Source organism: Pogona vitticeps, chromosome 7 (genome assembly GCF_051106095.1).
Source record: "Pogona vitticeps strain Pit_001003342236 chromosome 7, PviZW2.1, whole genome shotgun sequence".
NCBI lineage: Eukaryota > Metazoa > Chordata > Lepidosauria > Squamata > Agamidae > Pogona > Pogona vitticeps.
In genome coordinates this window covers 30,105,893-30,129,098 of record NC_135789.1, presented here as the reverse complement: position 1 = coordinate 30,129,098, position 23,206 = coordinate 30,105,893, and the positions used below count along the sequence as shown (strand labels likewise).

Below are 23,206 nucleotides of genomic sequence, written 5' to 3'. Positions count from 1 at the left end.
GACCGGGCTTTCCCTTTGTTCTCCACACTAGCCCACTGCCTTTACATACAATAAAGGAGGCTATCAAATTCCAGCAAGCTTTGACTCCAAGTCCAGTAGGCATTTCTTCACAGAACAGGAAGGGCAGGAGCGCCATATTGTTTAAGGTTTCAGGCAGCAGAGTGTCATGGGACAGCTGGTCCTGCTCTTCTTCTATGGGAAGCTTCTACAGCCTACTGGTAAGTGTCTCTTGTGCCAAGGCTCCACCATGGACTCACCATAGCTCTACCCACTTCCAGGTTCATTGGGTGGGAGGTTCCAACAAGCTCCCAGGTCTCTTTCACCTTTGGCTTACTTTCCTGTCCTCAGTGAAGCAAATAATACGTTCCTGGCTGTCAACTCATCTGGATCATCATTACAGCCATGGAGTTTTGCAGCAAAGGCGAGCAACAATATTTTAGGACGACAACAGTGTCAAGTCTGAGCCTTGCTCCTGCATTGAGGCATAGGTTGCATCAGGCCAGAGATTCAAACAGTGTACCAACCCTTTGCTCTAGAGGGGATGGGCTGATCAAAGCCATATTGTGGATTCCCGGTGAAAGACAAGAATGTGTACCTTTGCAAGTCCATTTGCAGAAGCTTGCTGGACGAGCAGCTAAATGGTCTTCCATCACTGGCAATGAGGTCATGTACTCCTGGGACAGCAAGCTATTAGGGCTGGGAGGTCCACATGTCCTATTTCCAGTGTGGACCATCTTCCATTCAAAGTGCCTCCAAATGATAGTTTTCCTTTTGATCGTGTCTCGGTTTGAAGAGCTGTCCCACTCCAGTCTCATTTGAAGATTAAAGAATCATGAGGAGGGAGAAGAGGGACCTTGAAGTTGCCCATCCACTGAGAACACCTGGGTAGCAGACTCAGCAGATGTACACATTACCGGGTCATACTTCTCTCCCACTTGAATGAGATGAATAGTAATTTGATTTCAATTATAATAATAATAATTTCTAATTCTGCCTAAATTACAACATACACAACTTTTATGCAAATGTTCCTCTTTTGTGATCCTTTTGGGGGACGCATGTCTTCCTTTCTGGTGATACATAAAGCAGACACCCTAATTAGAAGATCCCAGGTACACTGAGGGGTGCACTTAGCTCTGCCCTCCAACAAAGGTGGATACCTGTGGAGTTCAGGAAGAACAACTGGGCAGATGCCATTGCAGCTTTTTGGCATGTGCCACCTTAGAGCACTGCTTCACTCTGCCTAACGGTAGAGCTGGCGTTGTATCTGCTTTCTCAAAACACATTCTAATAACAACAGACAGAGTGTTCCCCTAAAATGCAAACTTACAAGCTGAAAGTGGGTGTGGGAATAGTCTATATATTTTCTTTTGCATGCTTTGTGCTTTCGGAAGAGGTGGGGGAAGTCAAAAGCATTGTATCATCCATTCAACATTCCGAACCCTTATTTTTCCAGACATTTTTCTACCGCAAGTGCACATCAGAAAAATGGATTAAGACGAGGATTAAAAACGCAAGGAGAAGTGGGGAATCCACAATTGCCTTTGTGGCTTGCACAAGGGACAGCTGCCTGTCAGACTGACTTTGTGGATGAAATATTCCCAAGTTAGTCATCACTCATTTGCTCGCTTCCACTCGGGATTTTTTTCCCCTCCTTCTTTCACTTCTGTAACAGCGGGAGCGGGGAGCAAAAGGCCCGAAAACGTCGGACAAAAGAAATCTCAGTAGGCAAAGAAAAAACAAATTAAAAGTGCCGTTATAAAACACAGATGCTGCAAGGAAAATAAACTAGGCAAGATTTACGGGTGTTTGACAAAGTTGGGCGTTTGTGCAAAAGACATCAGGAGCAAAAGCCAGGTAATGCCATTTGCAAAGCCTCCGTCCATGAGGTTTGATCTTCCTCTGGCTGAACACCCATCCCTTCTCCCTGAGGAAAAATTGGATGGCTCATAATCCTGCTTCCTTGGCAGGGTATTATGAAGACAGGCGGGTCAAGTTAAGAATGTTGGATTTGGAGTCGTGAGAAGTGGGTTCAAATCCCTGCTCTGCCATGGAAATGCCCTGGGATTGGCAATGGTGAAACCAGTCGTTAAATATCTCATATACCTTGATAGTTTTGTGTGTGTGTGCAACAATCTTGCGGACATGTAGAAACTGCAGGATTCAGCTTGTGGAGAATTTTACCTTTCATTAAAAAAACACCACCACAGTGTACAAGTTTCTAGTCCATATCACAAGAAGGATGAAAGTGTGTAGGTAACACCTGGTAAAGGGGCCAATTAAAGATAGGCAAACCTTCCAGTTCACATTTTTCTACACAAAACTTTCCTCTGTCTGTTTCTGCAGCCGTTTGAATATATATTTTTAAATTTCCAAAAGGATTGCACATAGTTCCATAAAGACTACTATGGCCATTTTCAACACACTTTCCTCTATTATCTGTATTTTCATATACGGTACTCTCTACCTTAACTTATGAGCACTTTCCCCAAATTTCTTTAAATACCTGGACCCCTTCACAGCAGTCAGAAATGTGAGAAACAGAAAGGAGAATTTTGTTTCCAGTTTCCTTATTCTGTTGGGAAGTGTGAATTCAGTTAATTTGCATTAAAAAGCCAACAAAGCAAACTTGTTCCTCATCCTTAGTGCTACAATTCTAAGCAAATAGCAGATAAGGTAAACTATGATGTGCACAACTTCTTGCCTCTCCCCATCATGAAACCAGTACAACATTTTGGGACATGTCCATTGGACGGCTTGCATTTACATGAGCAGCAAGCTTTAAATCCTGATTTCCAGGGCAGAGAGTTGGGGACAACCTGCAAGGTTCAGAATGATTATTCGGTGTCAAAGGCCTCTCTATCCCACTGCTCTTTGTTTCCAGAAAATACCCCAAGAGAAAGTCCACCAGCAGGACATGAAGGCAACCTTGTGGTCCCCACTCATGCTGTGAGAAAAGCAGGCGTCAGGAATGCTTGATCTATTGCACATTACTCTGGAGGTTGACCAGCAGATCCTCGGCTGCCGTCCCTGTGCTTCTGCCTCCTTGGAGTAGCCTTTATAAGACAAGAGTGGGTAATTTTACAGAGGCTTGCCACAGCTTGTGCTTGGCCTGGAAGAAAAGTACCTGAGCCGAAAGCCCTGCCCTCCGCCTTTCTGCTACCTATGTCCATTTGCTGGGCTGTGGTGGCTCCAGTGACAAAGGACACACTTATTGCATGCTCTCAGAGGTGATCTTATTGTATTTAAAATACAGTAGCAGATGAACAGGTTGTGCTCCAACTACAAAGTTTTAAAATATATTGGCGGGGGTGGGGTGGGCAACATGCTTTTACTTGTGCCTTCTATGCAGACGCTTGGGTCAAAACCATTGCTGTTTTTCCCCTCTTTACAAACAAACACAAAATGATCTCTCTCTCTCTCTCTCTCTCTCTCTCTCTCTCTCTCTCTCTCTCTCTGTGTGTGTGTGTGTGTGTGTGTGTGTGTGTGTGTGTGTGTTATTTTAGTGTGGAGTTTGGTGGTGGTGCAGAAAATATGTGTCTATGAATGATTATTTTGCTAAACCTTTTTTTTTTTTGGTTCAACACTTTAAAACATTCACAATGTAAGAATGAAAAAACAAAACAAAACAAAAAACATCCCAGTTACAGCTTCCAGGACTTTCACCCTCCCCTTCTGACCTTTTCTCAGACCTGATCCAGTATAATCAGCAAATCTGCAAGTGCTGGAAGAGGAAATGTTGGCGTCCTCGAGAGAAACAACGGGCTTGGGATTCAGATGGAGGATTTCAGTGAAGGAAATGTTGCCTCACCAAAACAGATTGGGAGAGAGCACATAGAAGGCAGCTGACAATCATAGTACTTGAGACACACATGCCCTCAGAAAGAGAGAGCAAGCGAGAGAGCGCTCTGATATTACTGCCAAGTCATTTTTGTGTGTGGTTAAATAAATAAATAAAAAGCATTTTAAAATTAAATCTGCATTTTAAATGCAAATCCACTGTGCTTCCTTTTTCTCTATTCACATGGCTTCGTCTGAGTCAGTTTGCCAATGGCTTGGAACTAGGTCTATGGCCGTGATCCCACAAACCACATTTGACTGGCGAGGCTCCGAGAAACATACTCTTGCATTCACCCACTGAAGGGAGCTCCAGAAATCCCCCGGGTATCGTAAGATAGGTGCATGGGCCACATTCTACTTTCGATGTGATGCACTGGTGGGAATATGACAATATGTTTAAGAGGGTATAAGAGACTTTAGACATCACTTATTTTGTGACATAGTCTGGTTTTTTATAGTAATTTCATAATTTATCTTTGTTTTCTTTGTTGTACAGTGCCCAGAGAATTGATCTGCTAGATGGGCAGTATATAAGCTGAATGAATGAATGAATGAATGAATGAATGAATGAATGAATGAATGAATGAATGAATAAATAAATAAATAAATAAATAAATAAATAAATAAATAAATAAGTGTAAGTGTAAGTGTTCCTCCAAAGAGCGCAAGGAATGATTTTTCCTTCCCTCCCCCTCCCCTGCCTCCACAACAGTCCTGTGAGGTAGGTCAAACTGTGTGAGAGGATCTCTTCTGGATGCCAGGTCCTAAAATCCCCCACCCATAACAGAAAATACTGGCTGAGAGATTCTGTGAGCTGGCATCCAAAATGCAAGGCTTCCAAGCTCTGCTCCTGGGGCTTTGCCAGCCCCACAGGAGGACTCCTGAGTGAATACGCTCCAGTGTCAGGAACGAATGCTGTTCACACTTCAATACGTATGAGGAGAACACAGACCATGTACCTAATGAAATAGTAGCACATTCAGATTATGGTGAACTTTTTGTGCCATCGCTTAACGTTCTCATCCGTGACATTAGATCCTCGTGAGCCTCAATGTTCACACTGGCACCCGGGCCTGCAGGAGTGGCACATCTAACAATCTAACTAAATGGTCATAAACTGAGCCAGCACAGAAGCCCCATCTGATTCATGGACTTAACATGAACCTGTAGAAGGGCTGCCTTCCACCCTCAGGAGAGAAGATCTTACCAACAAGAGATGGAACCAGAAAGGGAGCACAGTAGAGATTACTTTAACAAACCATGTCTGGATCTGGCATGGAGAAAGATATTTATTTCTACATTTTGTTCAGGGAGGGGGGACAAGGTGCCCAAGACCATGTTCTACTTTCCTCTCAGCTGCAGCTTCTGCTTTTACTGTTATTTTTCTGGCTCTGCATCAGAACTCATGAGTCAGGTCATGAGAAGTGTCAAAGGGGCTTTTCTTTAAAAAAGGAAAATGGACCTAGTCCCACATACACGTGTGGGTGGGGAGGGGAGGGGAGGGGAGGGGGGAAAATCCTCACAATTTTTCAGTGAGCACCAAAGCCAAGCCATGTGTGTGATTCTTTCAAGCTGTTTCAAAGTTTGTCTCCTTATCGCTAGGAAAATTTTCTTCTATTAAGTCCAAAATCCTCTTCCTCCTTATATAACAAATCGAGGCACAAAGATCAACCTACGGATGGCAAAGCTGTGAGAAAGGTGGTGTTGTGGCATTCTCTGTCTGAAGAGTTAAGGCTCCTGAAGATGGGGAGTGGGGAAAGGACTCGTATAGTACACTAAGGCACTGTCAGCAGAAGTCTCAGATGATGGCTGTATCTGCTTTCTACACACCAGAGTGTTTAGGGTAGAAATGAATTTAAGATTTTGCTCAGCTTCAAACCAGTGGTTGCTCTCTTGGTCGGGCCTTTAAGCCCCTCAACTGCCAGATAGCCTCTTCCCTCTAGCCTTTCCTCCAGCTACAGGTAAAGGGAAAGGTCTACCCATCCATTTTGAGTTTTGAATGACTCTCCCGGCCCAACTGGCCTCACCAGCTGGACCTAGTTTTAAGAGTCCCACATACATGTGTGGGTGGGTGGGGAGGGGAGGGGGGAATTTTGGGCAGTTCCAATGTATATCTTACAACAGTCACAACTGACCAATAGAAGAAGTGGCTACTGTGGGAGCCTGGATCTTCCTCACCAATCTCTAGTCTTCAACGATTTCTCTCCTGTACCTTAAGTACCTTTTCAAAGGAAAATAAATTTATAATTTTTAAAAGGGCTGGCTTTCTAAAACAGGAAAACTGGGCATGGGAAATCTATGTATTTGCACATTTTTTTGCTTAGCACACATAAATTATTATGAAAAACATTGATTATTTAGATTTTTCTTCCTGTAACTGTTGCCTAACTAAGATAAAGGAGTGGATTTAAGATAGTTCTGTACAGCGAGACAGCAAGGATTAGCTCTGAAAATAGTAACTGTAACAGTAACTATTTTGAGGTTTGTGAGCTATAACTATACCTTGTTACTTTTTAGAAACAGCAAGCAGAGATTCTGATTAGTACATCACACGCTATGGAATTGTTTAGCCCTTAAAGCAGAATTGGACTGCAGAATATTGTACGTATGTTGTTTTGCAATCGCTGATGATAAGAACATAATTTTGAATGCCCCCCCCGCCCCAAATAAAATGCACTAGAGGAGTACCAATGGTGGCTATGCATAAAACATTAACTGTCTCTGTGTGCATGGGGGCAAAACTATAACAAAATATGATCCATAGTTCTTGCAGCTGAGCAGTCCAAACATCTACCACCTCATTCCTGTCCTCCATTCAGCTTTCAGAGAAAGGGACTCACAAGCATTGCCGGTTGGGAATGTGGCTGGACCGTCGAGAGAGCTTTTTTAGTTGTTTCTAATGTCATTCGGAATTTAAAGAGAGAAGGTATCGGAGGCAAATTCTTTCCGAGGCAAATGTATAAACAACTGCTCCCAGAACATTTCAAATAAGAAGTCAACAAGCGGCTGTGACAGCCTTCTCGTATCGCAGAACGGCAAGATAAAAAACAATACGGCTACCTCGTACATCATAAATCGGCCGTTAGTCTACAGCACACATCCACTGCTGCTGGGGGGGGGGGGGAAGGGGGTTCACCTCCAAGGCACCAGTGGCAAAAGCTGAGAAACTACCACCCCCTAGAGGATATTCCCTTAACCATCCTAGTGTTCGCTCAAAGCAAGGATTCTGTTTTGCCATGTACAGTGAAAGCTCTGCTAGATGTTATGGGGCCAGTTCTGTCTATTTAAGCAAGCGACCTGGCTCTCGCTTGCATTGAACTGAATTATGTTCATTTGGTATATAAAGTACAAAGGGGTGCAAGGGTGATCCAGACATAACTCTTCTACACCCCCAAACCTCACTTCCACCATTATTTGTGGGCTAAATTCTCTCAGTCCCTCTCATCAGGTGTTGCAGACACTGAAGCTTTTGTATTTCATTTTTCTTCCATGACACCTTAAAGAGCAGCAAACACTTTGTGGCATAGTTTTTTTTTTCTCTCTTTTTTTTCCTGAGGCACTCATTCCACTCCTCTTGGGGAACAAGAAACCAGATTTTCCCTGGGCATCTGGCGGAAGAAGCGTAACAAAAGCTACATGGCTTTATTTTGGCCATGGGGCAAAAGGAATGCATTCTCACCATGCACGGAGACTCCTTTGAGATCAAGCCACTGCAAAGACACCCACTGAGAGTGGCGGCGGGCATATACTCTCAACGTACTCGGTTCCCGATGAACTGTTGGTGAAGGTATAAACCTGATGCTGTGGGCAAAGACCTTGTGTTTGGAGATGAGGCTCTCACCCTTGTTTTAACAGCTGATTTGCACCCACTGGCACTGTGTGTGCTTGTGTGAACCAGCCTTTTCTAAACTCTGGGGTGGGAGAAGTAACCCCTGCACCCATCTAGAGCAGCACATTCCAAGTGGAGTTGCAGGGAACCTCAGCTTGAGGAAGTCCAGCTGTGTTTTCACTTAAGACTCCGACTCCCTCCTCCCAGATCGGCATTAAGTACCGGCCGGCCACACAACGATGCAGTCAGGTTTACTACAGGATAAGCCAGAGACAGAGAACATGCAACTCTCCAGATCATAGGCACCCTTCAGTCTCGAGAGACTGCTCGTGCTCTGTATAGACAACTTGGAACAGCGTCCAGTGTTTTGACGCTGTACATGAAGCTGGAGTGTCCTCTCCAGGGCACGAAGCCTGGGTAAAATAACATGGAGGATAGGCTGTTACCCAGCCAGCAAATCCCCCCTCTCCACGTTGCTGAAATGGTCCAATGGAAAGGCAAGAGCCAATACAACTGGTTTCAGCAACATAGCAGGAGTTGACAGAATGATACAAACTGCCTCTGGGACTCTGGCTCCGGATTTTGCCTCGAGGTTAACTCCTGAAGCCTTTTCCATCAGTGGATATAGCCACAAGGCAGTGGAGGTTTGAAGTCAGAGTTTTCCTTCTCCTAGAAGGCAGATGCTGGACTGCAATTCCCATTATCCCCTCACTATTGGTTATGCTAACATGGCTTGAGGAGTGCTGCACTCCAACAATATCTGAAAGGTTATATGCTCCCCATGCCTAAGACAAGGTAAACAGAGTACTCTGAACACTCTACAACATGTATATAAATACTGGGTTTATGTTTTAAGTACAGCAACAGCGGATGAGTTTCCCAGAAAGAGAGCACGCTCACCACAACAGGTGATATTTTTCTAAAAATAGGTTGATTCAGGGAAGGGGCTGGACTACATGTAGCTAAGGGTGCAACTCTCAGGTTGGCGCACACTGGAGCAGTCCCACCCCACCCCGGACGTGGCCAGCACCATGCACAAACCAAGAACGCACCTTTAGAACACCTCCCAGAATCCCTAGTGTTAGGAATTCCTGCATATCCTGGCAGATCTGCAGGCGTTCCCTCAGCAGACGCAGTGGCAGGAAATGTATTCTTGGACATTCCTATGCCACTACTCGACTGCATCTAGCCAGCTTCCTCTGTTACACTGCTAAAGGGGTGTTACTAGCAGCCATCCTCCTGAGTCTGATGTGCAACTGGGCATCACATTCATTCAACCCACCACCATTCGTTCTGAGTAGGTAGTGCTCATCAGAGTTTCTGAACATCAACTGGCCTTATCATAGACCAAACCCAGGGCTTACGTCCTGCAAAACAAGCACCCTGTAACCCAGTAAGAGTTCTTCTGGCTGGCAATGATTCTTTAGGGCTCTCTGGTAGAGACGAGCACTTCCCACTGGCTTCTACCTAGTCCGGGACTGAACCTTGGACCATTCGCACCCAAATTGCTGCTATATCACTGAGCCATGGGGCTCGTCACTGAAAAGCCGGTGTAGCTCAGTGGACTGGGCTGAGTGGCTATAGGGCTGGGAACTTGAATCCCCACCATGCCTCCCAGTAGAGGGGCCAGCCAAGATCACCCACAGCATGGGTGGCTAAGGGAGTTACATGCCCTGACACTGGGTGGCCTTGGGCAAACGGCACAGTCCCAGACTGGCACCAGAAAGAGAGACTGAGAAACTATTTCTGAATATTATACTACATCCCTAGGAAACCCTGGAGTGTTGCCAACAGTGCCATGAATTCAATTCAAATTTAATTGTTATTCTGAGGCTTTTCTTAACCTTCTTACGAACATCCTCCCTGAGATCTCTTGGTTGCATTCCCTGTCATTAATATTAGTCTGTATCCTTCTTGTGTATACAGATGTACTTAGACTTTGCTTACAGAGTGCTGTATACAACAATAGCTCTGTACATATAAAAGTGATTATACAGATTATCATCCCATGAACAGGCTTTGGTGGTAGTTGCTTGACTTGTGGCCCACTCCTCATTTATAGCACTCTGAAAGTCAAAGAAAAGTTCTAATGTGAGCTTTAAATGTAACAGTTGGGAAAGTGAGGAAAGTTGCTGTTGAAAAGGGGAGTGAATGTGGGGAAAAAGTAGCAGCAGAAAGTCTTAAAGCAGCTCCGATTAGCTCTCATCAAATGCAGGGTGATAAAATGGCTTCAAATGGTTAAAACCCACATGTTGAAGTTCCAAGGAACACAGCAGGAAATAACACACAAGAAAAACAAAAAGATGGCAGAAAAACTGAGGCACAAAGAAAATCCAACCAACCCCTTCTCCAATGAATATTAAAAACCATTTGGAAGAGAACTGCCTTGTAGAACTTCAAGTTCTGCTCCAGCTCATTTTTTCAGGGACTATTTTAGGTCTGCTACAATCTAAAAGGTGGTTTCCTAAGTGAGTGTTGCTAAAAGGAAGCCAATCTGTTTCTCAGGAAAGGAGACGGGAGCTGTCATGTCTTTCAAGCATGCTTTCCCATAAGAATCCTGCGAGGGGAGGGATGGGAAATTGGGCATCGTGACAGAGAGACATTGCAGGCATTCTGAGATTTGTATATTTATCAAACCTCTGGATTCTGTCCTCATTTTCTCCCTCGTAAAGCAGCTTTGCTTTTACCCCCCAATGAATGCATATGGGGGGGGGGCGAAGGGGAGGGAAGAAAAGCAACTGGATTGAAGATGCTTGTTTCTTCCCTTAAAGGAAAGCTTTGCAATTCTATGTAGATTATGCTGCAATCCTGCTTGAACTCAGTGGCTCCATAGGGCCAAACCACACATTCCAATAAACATACTACTTTTTAAAAGTGTGTTGAAACTGGCTTAACATTTCATAAGATGAAAAAGCAAAGGCAGACTCCCACTCTGGATCAGGGCCTCACCGTGCTTTCTTTTCTTTGTTTTTAATTTTTTCTTCTCTTTAAAATACAAAGCATATATACACAATGTTGTAGACCAGTGGCGGCAAAACTTTTTGAGAACCAGAAGTGGCAGCGCAAGGGGGAATCCCGGGCACAGAAGTGCCTTGAGACCCCACTCCAGATCCGCTGCCAGCACCAGCTGCTCTGGATCCTGGCCTGCTGCCTGTTGAAGCACCAGCCTCACGGCTGCAGCCGCCTCCTTAGGTTTGGCTGTGGGAGGGGAGTAGCGAGCTGGCAGCTTATGGCTTGCATGCCCGCAGAAAGGGCTCTGCGTGCCAGCTGTGCCATGCGTTCCCATAGGTTCGCCATCGCTGTTGTAGACTCATTGTTTTAAAAATTGCATTTCAATGTTGTAAGCTGCCTTGGGTCCTTTTCAAGGAGACAGGCAGAGTAAAAATACTTTAAATAAACCAAAAAAATATCTTTCCCTTAAAAAAACACACAGGGGAAGACTTCAGAAATGGCAAAAGGCCATCTCTATTTTCGTACAATGGTGACTGCTCTTGGAATACCTACTGACGGAAAGAAGGGAACCCCTGAACATGGTTTGTGAAGCAATACAACAGAGAGGTCACTTTCGAGAATCTCTACCTCTTGAGCAAACTGAATGAATCTATCCTATCTGGTGCAGGGAAACGGGAGGATCAACCACACCTGCTGAAACCTGCTGGAGAGGAAGCATGGCTAGAGCCGAGACTTAAACAGAAATGAAGTGCCCTGGAAAAGGGCCTGTGATCTGGGTTCACAGGAACCTTCAGGGATTTCATGCACTCCCTTTTTCTTAAGTGTATCCAGGTTAGAGTGTTCTGCTTTCTAAGCCACAAAAGCTGTAATTTCCCTCAACTGGAACCTCAATGTAAATTTGTTCCAGGGGTAGGTTTATGTTTTAAACACAACTACTCTGCAAACGACAGCCAACTTTTTATGGCAAAGAGTGAGACAGTAAAATGGAAACCCACAATGAGAAGATTACAGAAGGGAGAGTCAGGATGCAAGACCAGAATGTGATAGGAGCAATGGTGTGTGTGTGTTTGTGTATGTGTGTGTACTTGTCAGAAGGGTCCCAGCAGCCCCAAACTAACTCCTTCCCTTCAACATGGATGCCTTTCCCTTGGATGAAGAAGGCTCTCTTCCTCTCCTTTCCCCTCTCTGTAAGGATACCTTTTGTTATGGTTGCTGCATTTATTAACAATTTTCTTCTAACTGGTTTAAGATTCAGAAATGTGGAAGATTGACCCATTTGCAGCAGAAGCTGATTTGATGGAGACCCAGTGTGACACAGCAGTCAGACTGGGGTTTGACTGGGGATTCCTAGGTCTAGGTTCCAGTCACTTCTGAGCAGTGAAAACTTGGCACTCTCTTACCTTACATACCTTGGTTGTGAGGATCAAGAATGGAAGACAAAACTGACATACATTGCCTTGGTATCACTGGCCAAAAAACGGAATCCAGAGGCATCTAGACCATTTTGCTCAACAGGGAAGATGTAAGTCAGTGGTCCCCAACCTTGGGCCCCCAGATGTTCTTGGACTTCAGCTCCCAGAAATCCTGGCCAGCAGAGGTGGTGATGAAGGCTTCTGGGAGTTGTAGTCTAAGAACATCTGGAGGCCCAAGGTTGGGGAACACAGATGTAAGAGCAACTGATTTGCTGCTGAGGAAGAAGCTTCCAATAGCTGAGAGCTGCACTTGGAGTTTTTTTTCCTAAGTGAGGTGCTTTTAAATTGCCTTTACTTCAATTTTAATATTATAGTGTATTTATTTAGTGTTAATATTTGTCTGTTTGTGTGTGTGTGTGTGTGTGTGTGTGTTTGAGTGAGAGAGAGAGAGAGAGAGAGAGAGAGAGAGAGAGAGAGAGAGAGAGAGAGGCTCCAGTTTTGGAGAAGGGAGAAAACACATCCCTAAATAAACAAATAAAGGATGTAGCCCCATCCTTGTGAAGGGAACACAATCACTCACTCACAAACTCACACACTTCTCCCTGTGTGTGTGTGTGTGTGTGTCTGGACAACATATGCCATTTTTCAGCTAAAAGCTTCCAAGGCCACTGTCAAGGCTACCATACTGAAAAATAATAAAACAAATTACATGACAAAACATATGTAAAGGCATTGTGTCTGCATTTGGAAAGTGATAATGGTAATCTGAAGTGACTCTCTCATCAATATTTTAGTGGGACAAACCACTAAATCCAGTAAAAAGGTTCATTGTCACCTTGTCTCCTTGATTCTAAAAATAAAGAATAAAAATACGGCAAGCCTGCTATTAAGCCAGCAGTGTAGAGAAGGGAGGTCTGCTTCAGTTCTTCTGCCCTATGCAATATGGCAGCATGGCAGGGCTCACCTTCTGCAAAAGCAGAAGGCCCCAACCAGTCACAACTTGCTGCTGAGACAATCCGTGATGCAGACATGGTAAGTCTGACAAAAATACAGCAGGGTGGGATTCACAGACGGAAAAACAACTTATACAACAAAAAAGCAAACCCACCTTGGCCATAACAGGTGCAAAGGAAATCATCTCCTTATCAGATGTTTGTTAACTGTTTCCTTTACTGTCTTTTCCTGCTTAGAGGAAGAACATGGCAAGAGCCAAAAGTGATTCATTCATTCATTTACTGTGATATGAATTCCCGCCTCAATCAAAGGGTTTATATTGTACAAGTAAACAATTTAGAGATGGGCCCAGAATAAAACCATAAATAGATTTTTTTTTCTCCCTCCGCTTTACCTAATGCACTTGAAAGATAAGAGGACTACTCGGGGGGCGGGAGAGAAGGAGGGAGTCACGTGGACTGTCCTTATTTGCCATGCTTTAGAGATGTGTTTCTCAGGATCCCAGACGTGATGGGTAGGAATGGCGACAGCAAAAGATTTGGGGGGGGGGGGAGTCGTGACCACTTGCAATGGCTGGATGCTACTGGAAAAGCAGCAGCAGCTGGTGGCCAGATGCCACAAAGGGCCAGATGAGACAAAGAGCTGGATCAAACGAAGCACTTGCTTGCATGACCTGGGAGGCAGCAGTCAGTGCCTATGCTAAAGGCTCAACTTGTGGCAACTTACAGCAGCTGCATAAAAACCCAGCAGGGTTTTGGCCATTCTGTCCAAACTCTGCCATTAGACAGAGTGAGGCAACTGTCCAGGCAGGCAGATGGTAGGAAACAATGGTGACAGCCTCCAATCCTCTCAAGTCCCCTGGCTCTCTCGGAGGACAGTGAGTGCTAACCAGTTGTTCCCGTACCACCTAAACTAGCCTGTTGCATTTGGGTATGCTGGGGGATCCCTGTGACTGTGAATCTTGGCGTAAGTTTCAACTACTCAACTTCCAGTCAAATCAGCTTCTGTATATGCAACCAAGGGTGGAGGCGCCATCTTGGAAAACAATGAGGGCTGAACCTTGGCTAAATTTTGAATGTTCTTTCCAAGCTGGCACAGCTGGATCCTAGAGATACAGGCCTCTGTGCAACTGTCAACAGCCGTAACAGATGTGCTGTTAACAAATGGATCAGTTCATAAACTGGACTGGCGACGATAGCATTGACAATGTAAAGTCCAGTGTCAAGAAGGCCTATTCTTCACCATTCTTTTGCAACTCCTAAAAGAGCTGGAGCAAAACTGTTCGGAAATCTTTTTTTTTTTTTTGAAGATGAGGATGATTTTCTTTTACAAGCTGCCCCTCAACTGATCACCACTGAGCTCTCTCTCGCTCTCACACACATATATTGGCTAAAATGGCCCTTCTCTCAATAGTCTGAGATTATATATATATATATATAACTTTAGCACTGCAGAGGTGGAAGGAACTCTATGGATCATCAAGTCCAGCCCTTGCCAAGGAGGCACAGAGACACAGAAGGGAATCAAACTCCCAGCTTTTGGCGTCACAGTCAGATTCCTAAACCACTGTGCTATCTAACAGCATTATTTTAATGCTGCTGTAGAAAACCACTTCAGTCCATTGCTTTCTTTCATCCACAAGCATGAACTAGTTATACAGATTTATTTAGCCTGTAGTTTCTTAGCAGACAGATGAGACTATTTTTCAAAAGTAGAGAGTCTGATGAAGAGTTCAACCTCTCCCTCCTCAATATACATCATAAATTCTCCCCAAGACACCTATTCATGTGCACAAATCAGGCAATAGACCATTTTTTGCTCAGAACTACAAAACAGAAACACAGGAACTTGCACTCTTAAGTGGCATTGCCAAAGAGGAGCGTCAGAGAGCAAAGGATTCAAAGGCCAGAATCCTGTTGTACAACTTTATGCTGAGCAATACTGATGACGTAATTAGCTATGGCACTTTTTGCTGGAGTGAAAAGTTTCCAATCCCTCCCTACAAGGTTCCAAAGCTTCCTAGGGAACCCTTTCATCCTGAGGGAGGTGCAAGATGGGGCTGGAGGGGGGAGCTCTTTAATGCCCCAAAACCGCCAATGAGATTCCAGCAGAGTTTTGATGAAATCAGCGCCTATTTTCAGATCATCTGATGAGGATTCCAAACCCCAAAGGTTTTTCAATTCTATATGTCATTTTAAAAAAATCTGCTTTTAAAAGTCTATGCATCTCCCTTCACAGCTTGCGCTAGTTTCAGCAGAGTAATCAGTCCACCCCTGAACATTTCTGGGTCACGGTAATCAAAACCAAATGAAACCTCTCAGATGCTTCTTGAGTAACAAACGCTTAGGTCTGTTTACAAAGAAAAAACTTCAAATGTGTTTGGAAAACCGATAAAGGCGACAACTTACTGTAGTTCCCCTTGACAAAAAGCAGACACCCAAGGGATGAAAGCTACAGACATTGATCGTTCCTTCCTGTTCTCTATATGATGTCAGTAGTTAAAAATGATTGTGTTATAATAATGGTCTACAGCAATCTGGTGTCTGTTCCAAGCATGTCATAATCGACAGCTGCCGTGTAATGCAAGGAGGAAACCACAGCTTTGAGAGAAGCTGGGTGGTAGGGTCACCTGGAGAGATACCTTAGCATGGCAACCTTAGCTTAAACATCTCAGACGGGCCCATTACCCAATGGATGAAGGGCAAGATGCTCTGTAGCTCATGGAGGCCAGGCATGCTTCAAGGAAAATCCTTTTTCTTTCACTAGGAACCCCAAAAAAGTCGGCCGGACATTGGTGGCTAAGAGAAATGGCTACACCTTTGGAATGGAGCAACTAAATGCCTCCGAGTGCATGCTTAGCCCAGGGGTTTGTCGTCACCCTCACGAGTGAACTGAACGAAGAGTCCTAGGCCACCTTTGAGACCTGCTGCACCCTTTCATACACCGGAGCTCCCCCTCTGCTGATTACAGAGCCAACATTGCTGTGAAACAAATGAACCTGAAGTTCTTCCACACAACAGTGCACTCGTGCTTCCCAACCAAATGGTTTACATCTCAGCAGCCTAACTGGGGGACAAGGACCTTGAGGTGTTGCTGCTGTTAAACCAGAAGTGCACCAGATACTTTGGACTTTCGCTCCTGTCTGCCCTATAGATGCCTCACTGCTGTTAATCCTTTTCACCCCACTGCAAATTATCACAACTATGAGCAGATCCCAGTTGATTCTATGCCATGATCACATTTTTGAAAAAAAAAAAGTAGTGCTGCTACTTACTAAGTCATTTATAGTCATTTTCATTGTCAAAATCGGACTAGAGTCCACTTCCTCTTACACATGAAGCATTATTTCAAGCTGACTAGATAACGACGATGGCGATAACATAATTTTCATCATTGTTACAATTCTGAGGCATTATCGAAATTAGAATTCCACAAGATGATGTGGATTCTACTTCATAAAATCCTATTTTGCTTCCAAGAAACCAAAGTGGTAGTGGTGATATTTAAGATGCCCAATACAAAGAGCAGTTTAAAAACAAAGGAAAAACATCCTGTCCTAATGAGCTTACAAGCTAAAATTCAACACAGAGGAAGCAACCAGAATGGACAAGGAATTATTTGTATGTACATGGACTAAATTTTCAGACAATTTGAGGACGGTGCATCAGTAGCTCTGCTTGCCTCTACCCCTGAATAAAAAACCAAGGAGAAATTATTTGAGCGAGCAATCTTTCCTAATTTGTATGGTGCCTACACGTAGCATAAGCAGGCTTCTCTGGCAAGGAACAGTGTAACTGGACACAAGTAAGGCCAGACTGAGGCTATACAGAGCTGTCCCTCAACCTTTCCATATGACTGCCAAAGGGAGCTGTGAGGGAACAAAAACCTAACCAGCCCACCTTTTCCTGTGATTTAACTTTCATCTTGGGCTAAAGATTCCTCTCTTTCTACTGTTGACCAGAAACAGTACAATTGTTAGGTAACTGCCTTGAAACGCAGCACGGAGTACAGACCTTGAAAGGCTCATGAAAATAAAATCTGAGAGAATCTAGCTCTGGAACTTTGTTACTGCTATTATTTAATATGCATAAGAGTGCTTGTTTAGAATTTGAATCTTCCCCATTTGACCTTCCGTCCAAATTTACTGCAGGGTAGAATCGAGGCTCATTGGCCGAACTTCAGCACATGTATACGCAACCCTGGGCACATCCTGCTCTCCAGATGCTTTGGGCCCATTCTTGCTCAACAGGCCACCCCTCTCTGGGAATTGCTTCCCTTCTCTACCTGTATGAAAGGTCGGTACTCACCATGAAGAGGTGAACCAGATGGGCTGCTTGACAGGCCTGGGACAGGACTACAGCGGCCCCCTTGCTTGGTCGTCAGCTCCTGTTCAATTTCCTCCAGCCCCGCACTCTTCTGGAAGCGGCTCATCCGGTTGACCACTCGTGGCGACATGTGCGTGCGGACGCAGGGCTGCCCTCCGTAGGGGTTGATGGGGAAGACGTGAGAGGTGCCTCGTAGAGTGCTGACTACCACCCAGCGGCAGTCGCGGCTGAAGGAGATGTCTTGGACCTGGGGCAACAAACAGGAAGAGAAGAGAGGAAGCATCAAATCGTGCCGTTATGGAGCTGGGACAGGTATTGATAAACTGGCCCCAGAGTCACAGCTTAAAGGATCAGACAAATTCAAGGAGGTCTGCCTGTAACATAGTTGATACCCCTAATCTGTTACATTTCAACCATGACTATAAAATTCATTATTTTAAACTCCAACAACTTTATTCATGAGTGGCAGTCAATGATTCTCATTACTTCAATTTGTAGCTCGCTTAAAAAAAAACACCATAATTATTTAGCAAAATAATTAAGCATTGAATTTATTTAGAATTATCTCAATACCTGAGCATTATAAATTTAATATTACTGCATTAGCAATACCACTAACATTTCAAAGTTCCTTTTCTCTCTTTCTTTCTTCCACTCTCTAAGCAGCCCAACCCAATCCCGAAGTCTCAGTGCAGCCAACCCTATTTTTACATATTCTCCCTTTTCAGGTTTACATATCACCATTTCTACCTTTCCTTTCTGGTCCCTGAGCCGCTTGCTGAGAAACAGATTTCAAAAGAGACTCCTTTCCTTTCCATTCTTCTCAAAAGCCAGGAAGGCATGCTTCCTAATCCATCTGCAGTCCAAACAATCAAACCCCCCAAACCCCAACCCAGCAATTAAGCATGGAGATTGCAAACACTCCCAAGTCTGAAGCAAATAATTGGGGCTTCGGCCTTCTTCTAGGCTTTTCTAAACTCCCTGCTAAGCGATGATGATGAGAATTGATCGTTTCAATCAAAACCTATGTCTTCTGGCTAGGTGAGTCTTTATCCTTTCTAGTTTTGGCTGGTTCACACTCAATTGCTTTAGGTAAGGAGGTGGATTTCTTGGGGCTCTTGAGGGAAGGAAGGGAGGGATGAATGGATGGATGTAGCTTGTTAAGGAGGGTGCACCATTTGCACTATGGTTCACTGAGAAAAACTCTGCGGTGCCGCCTTCCCCTGCTGCTGCCCTAAGCTTGTGCTTATTTTGCCTCATGGTGAATCTGGGCCTGTTGTCACAACCAGCATTGGTAGAAGAGTAGCAAAGGGTTCTGTGTATTCTGGGGCTCTTTGTTCATACGAGGGCGCTGCAGACAATGGCGCTAAGCTTAAGAGTCTGCTTCCAAAAGGGAAACCAATGTAACGGTTCTTGTCGTCTTAAAAGAATCACTTGAATGGCACCACCTCTGGGCATCCCTTGCTGAACATTCAAAAGCCAGCTGAGCGTGGCATGGGACAGAGGAGAGCTTCCGTTCCCTGTACAAATGCATGATAGGAGAGATAATTTATTAATTTAGTGGATGAAGCTCGGAAGCGGGCCAGAAATCAGGGTTCAAACTCTGGGGTCAAAAGGTTGACCTTCCTCGTTAAAGGCAAGAACAAGCCATTTTTTACTAAGAATTTAATACAGCATCAAGCAACTCCATACCTTAAGAACAGCTCAAAATGTTTTCTGGCTAAGTCAAGAGCCCAGCTCAATAAAAGAAAAATTGATGCGCACGAAAAAAAAAGAAAGAAAAGAAATTGCCACAAAAAACCACAGGAGCCGGGTGCATTTTTAAAAATGAATTTGGACTCGAGTGCTGTTTTTTTACAGCAGGCAAGACACATTATTAGCTGCTCGCTCATTTTTCAATCTGGGGAAACATGAAAAATGAGAGGTAAATATTTGCCAGCAAAAGCGACAGATTTGTGCCAAAGTTTGGGATGTGGCCTGTGTTTAAAAATTTAAAAGGGGGCCTTTAGGAGGTAGACCTCTGGACTTCCCAATGCAGGATCATTAGAGTTGCAGTTGATGCAGAGCTGGTGGTTTGAAAAATGAGCACTGATCATTCTAGGTGCCTACCCTGTGAAACCACAAGATAATCTAAACAGTTCAGTGGTAAGAAAATAGGATAGGTAAAAATTGATCCAATGCTTGCACTGCTGGAAACTTTTAACTAGTTTTGGTTCTGTTTCAGTTAAATCACCCTTACCACTAGGAGACTAAGGCCTGTCCACACTGGCATATAGTTATGGTATACGTTGCCCTGATAGCACTATTTGACATGGGGAAAAATACCTCATCCACTTGTGTTTCTACTTAAAACAATCCACCCTTCCCCTTGAAGAGCTGGCCCATATCTTTCCAGCTACAGTGTGTAATCATTTTGGGGCAATTCATTAAGATGCAAAAAAGTTCTTCACAGACAGCTACCAAGAGTTTAAATGGATTGCACTGAAGATTAAGGACGTTTTAAGCATCAAAATCCACAGTGGGCCTTTTCCCTCTTATTCCAGGTTAGGCTTGTAGACTTTCTAGGTCCTGGCATTCCCAAGTAACTTTGCGTTGAGAAAGAGTGTTACCATCAATCTGAGGAAAGTCAAGCCAGCCTTCCTCTTTGGTGAGATCCAGACTCTGTAATTATAACAGCTTTGTTAACTTGTCTCACATAGAATCTAAAATGACCTTTTGCCCTCCTACCAGTTTGGCTGCATGAGACATACCCATCATATTTTGGATTTTCTGCTTGAACCTCAACATTTATACCAACTTTGCTTGATGAAGAGGTACTTGACTTATTCATAACTTTTGAGTGATCTGCAAAGAGTACTGCCTAACTACTATCAATTAACGTACATGACACTCAGCTAGATAAACTAATCAGCTCACTCAGTATCAAGCAACTTCTCCTAGTTTTTAAAAGTTTTTTTTTTACTTTAGAAATTCCAGCTTAGAAGTGGCAAGCAACCATGTCCGCCACACCACCAGCAGTTATGGTTTTTCTGCAGAGGGTTATTTCAAAGAAGACAGAGCCCAACCCCTGAAAGAGGCAAACAGGGACACCTCTCTTTATGATAAGTGAGCCCGAGATGATTTGGCCAAACCAAAGAAGTGAGGCAACCTAACAGGCTCTGAAACCATGCCATACCACCCAAGAAATTATGAAACATTTTTAAAAATATATGTTGCGGACATTTATTCTAAAACTCTAGGGGCATATTTTAAATGTATCTAAATGAGAAACATATTGTAGAGTAACCTTTTGCCAAAGTATATTAACAAGAAACACGAAACAAAACAAAAATGTAAAGAAGACAAAAATATTGTAGCGCCTTAAAGACAAACTGCTATACTGTATTTTAATGTAACCTTTCATGGAACAATTTCACTTCTTCAGACATAACAATAAGAATGGAGAAAGAATGATTAGTGGCTAAAAAAACTCTCGGCTATAGAAACAACAGCAGAAGCTACATATGGTAATGAGTAAAGAATCACTGACTTTACCTTGAAGCTTGTTCTGTAAGGGTGGCTGTGGGTGGGAAGGAGCCTGGCTATGGAAGATGACAGCAGATAACGTAAGTATTGTAGTATTTCACATTTAGTAATGGCTTAAGAATCTATGGCTAATATTTAATCAATTGAGATAGTTATTAAGTATATATTTTGTTTCAGCTGTTTCTCTCTGGATTCATTTCCTATAAGAATAAAGCTTCAAAAGAAAAAAAACAACTGAATACCAAACAAGTCTTAAATCATTACTAGGTGTGAAACACCACAACGACTTACAACATTTACAAGCTGAAGTTACCAACTACCATTAACCGCTTTATCTTAGAGCCATGTATATTTTGCCATGTAGTGTCTATATTCTTATTTTTATAACTGAAGAAATGGACTTGTTCCATGAAAGCTCACATTAAGATATAGTAATTAGTCTTTAAGATGCCACAATGTCTTTGTCTTCTTCTTATTCTTCTGTGTGTGCGTGTCCGTTTCTTGTTGACGTATGTGTGCACAGGCGAACACAACTACCACTTCGAAGGCCACATTTGCCAAAGGAGCACAGGCTTTGCAACAGGGAAGGCCTAAGAATGGGGTCCATTTAAGCTGTCCTGTGTACTGCCTTTCGGAAGTAGGGCCAGCCGTGCTGCTAGACAAAATGAGGTGGACAGCTCGGGCAGCTCATTTGCCTCACAGTAGAGTCAGCCCTGGTGATGTGTGTTTAGCGCTGCAATCTTAACTCTTCTTCCCTTATGATGGCACATTAGCCACTTCCTAATTGTACAGAACCTGGGTACAACAAGGAATCTGACTGAGAAGCCAAAACAAATGCTGTCAATCAAATCAGAGATGACAGTAATGGGACAGAACCACCAGTGGTCAGGCTCAGCAGAAGGCAGCTCCTTGAATCACTAAGAGCTGGCTTGTTTTTTTCCACAGTAGCTGTCTCATCAAAGCCAAGAGTTCCCCACTTATATAATGACCTCTTATGTGGGTCTTGAAGCTAAAGCCAGGAGAGGATTTGGATTTTTTCAATGTCTGTTTTACACAGCACTGAGATGGAAATCACATTCCTCCTCTTTTAAGGACAGACAAAACCACTTCAAGCAACTTGGGCTCAAGTGATTCATCCAAAGAAAAATCCAAAGCAGCAACAACTGAATGAAAATATTTTTGGATAAACCCACCATAGGGTGAATGGGGCTTGAATGCAACAAATGCCCACAAGAGCAAGGGGGATTAGCTTTCATTATATTATTAAATGGCACAGGGCTCCAAATGAAACTCGGCAATGCTTTTGACAAAGTTGGCTTTCACAATGCAGCGGGCACTCAATGTGGGAAGAGGACAACAATCAAATCTTCACAAAAGTATTCCAGAAATGTGCTTCAAAAGCAACAAGGATTCGCTGACCTGTAAGTACCCATATCTAAAGCCTTTGAAATAAAAAGGGATTTTGAAAGAGCATGTGATTCGCAGCAAGCTGTTTGCCTGGAAGACAAAGAAGGTAAGTCACTAAAGTAGTTCACCAAGGAGGATACTGACAACCCCCACCATCCCTCCACTCAAATGCCCTGCCCTGTCCTTGGCACAGGCTAGCAAGTCATCATTGTCAAAGAGGCTCCTGGTAAGACTGATGTTGACACTCTTCAGTGACTCCAGATGACCAGCAGAGAATTCGTTTGTCAGTGCCTAATCTTCCACATTCTTCTAAAAAGAATTATGTCTGGACCAAGGGATGAGAGGCCCAGGAGAAGAGCGCAGAAGTCTACTGATTGGGTGGGTTTCAGTAGCTGGGGCAAGTGTGAGGACCCATTGACTCTAGACGTTTTCAATTAAAATGAATAAAAATATGAGTAGTACTAACCACCCACCATCCCCATGGTCATGCTGTGTATGAACAAAATACAGGACAAAGAGTACCTCGGTGCATGTGAGGCAGGGGTGTAATATGGGTGAGGCACATGAGGCGGAAGCACAAAGCTGACAGAAGGGCTCCCAGGCCTCTTGCTCATGTTCAGAGCCTGCAACTGAGCAGGTACTTCTTCCTTGTAGACCTGGCCTTTTCCTATGTACTCCTTCAAAGCACAGTGAGCTTATCAAGGTTGGAAATGACTGGCTAGAGCTTACACATTCAAATTGAGCCAAGTGTTGCATATTCCCAACTTCGCATGATATCACATGTATTTCTTTCCATGCTGCCAGCTCAGTCGCTCTCTCTGTGTTTGGGAAAGCAATGAAAAGGAGGTGGCGAGGGGAGTTGGAGGCATAAGTTCGCAGTCTTGCCTCTGGTGCAAAATGTGCTAACTATGGCTCTGGTGGAAGGGGATGTATATACCGTAGATGCCTTTCAACTTGGATCT

At 43.9% G+C, this 23,206-nt stretch overlaps 1 protein-coding gene across 5 annotated transcripts in view; it reads right to left on the bottom strand.

Annotated features, from left to right (window-relative positions):
• Window positions 1-23,206, bottom strand: part of BCAS3 (BCAS3 microtubule associated cell migration factor) — a 410,844-nt gene that overhangs the window by 274,136 nt on the left and 113,502 nt on the right. For all 5 annotated transcript variants that reach the window (XM_072978539.2, XM_072978537.2, XM_072978538.2 and 2 more), the window contains exon 15: window positions 17,295-17,559. In XM_072978539.2, the coding sequence (XP_072834640.2) occupies window positions 17,295-17,559 (265 nt within the window). The remainder of the gene's footprint in view (window positions 1-17,294; window positions 17,560-23,206) is intronic.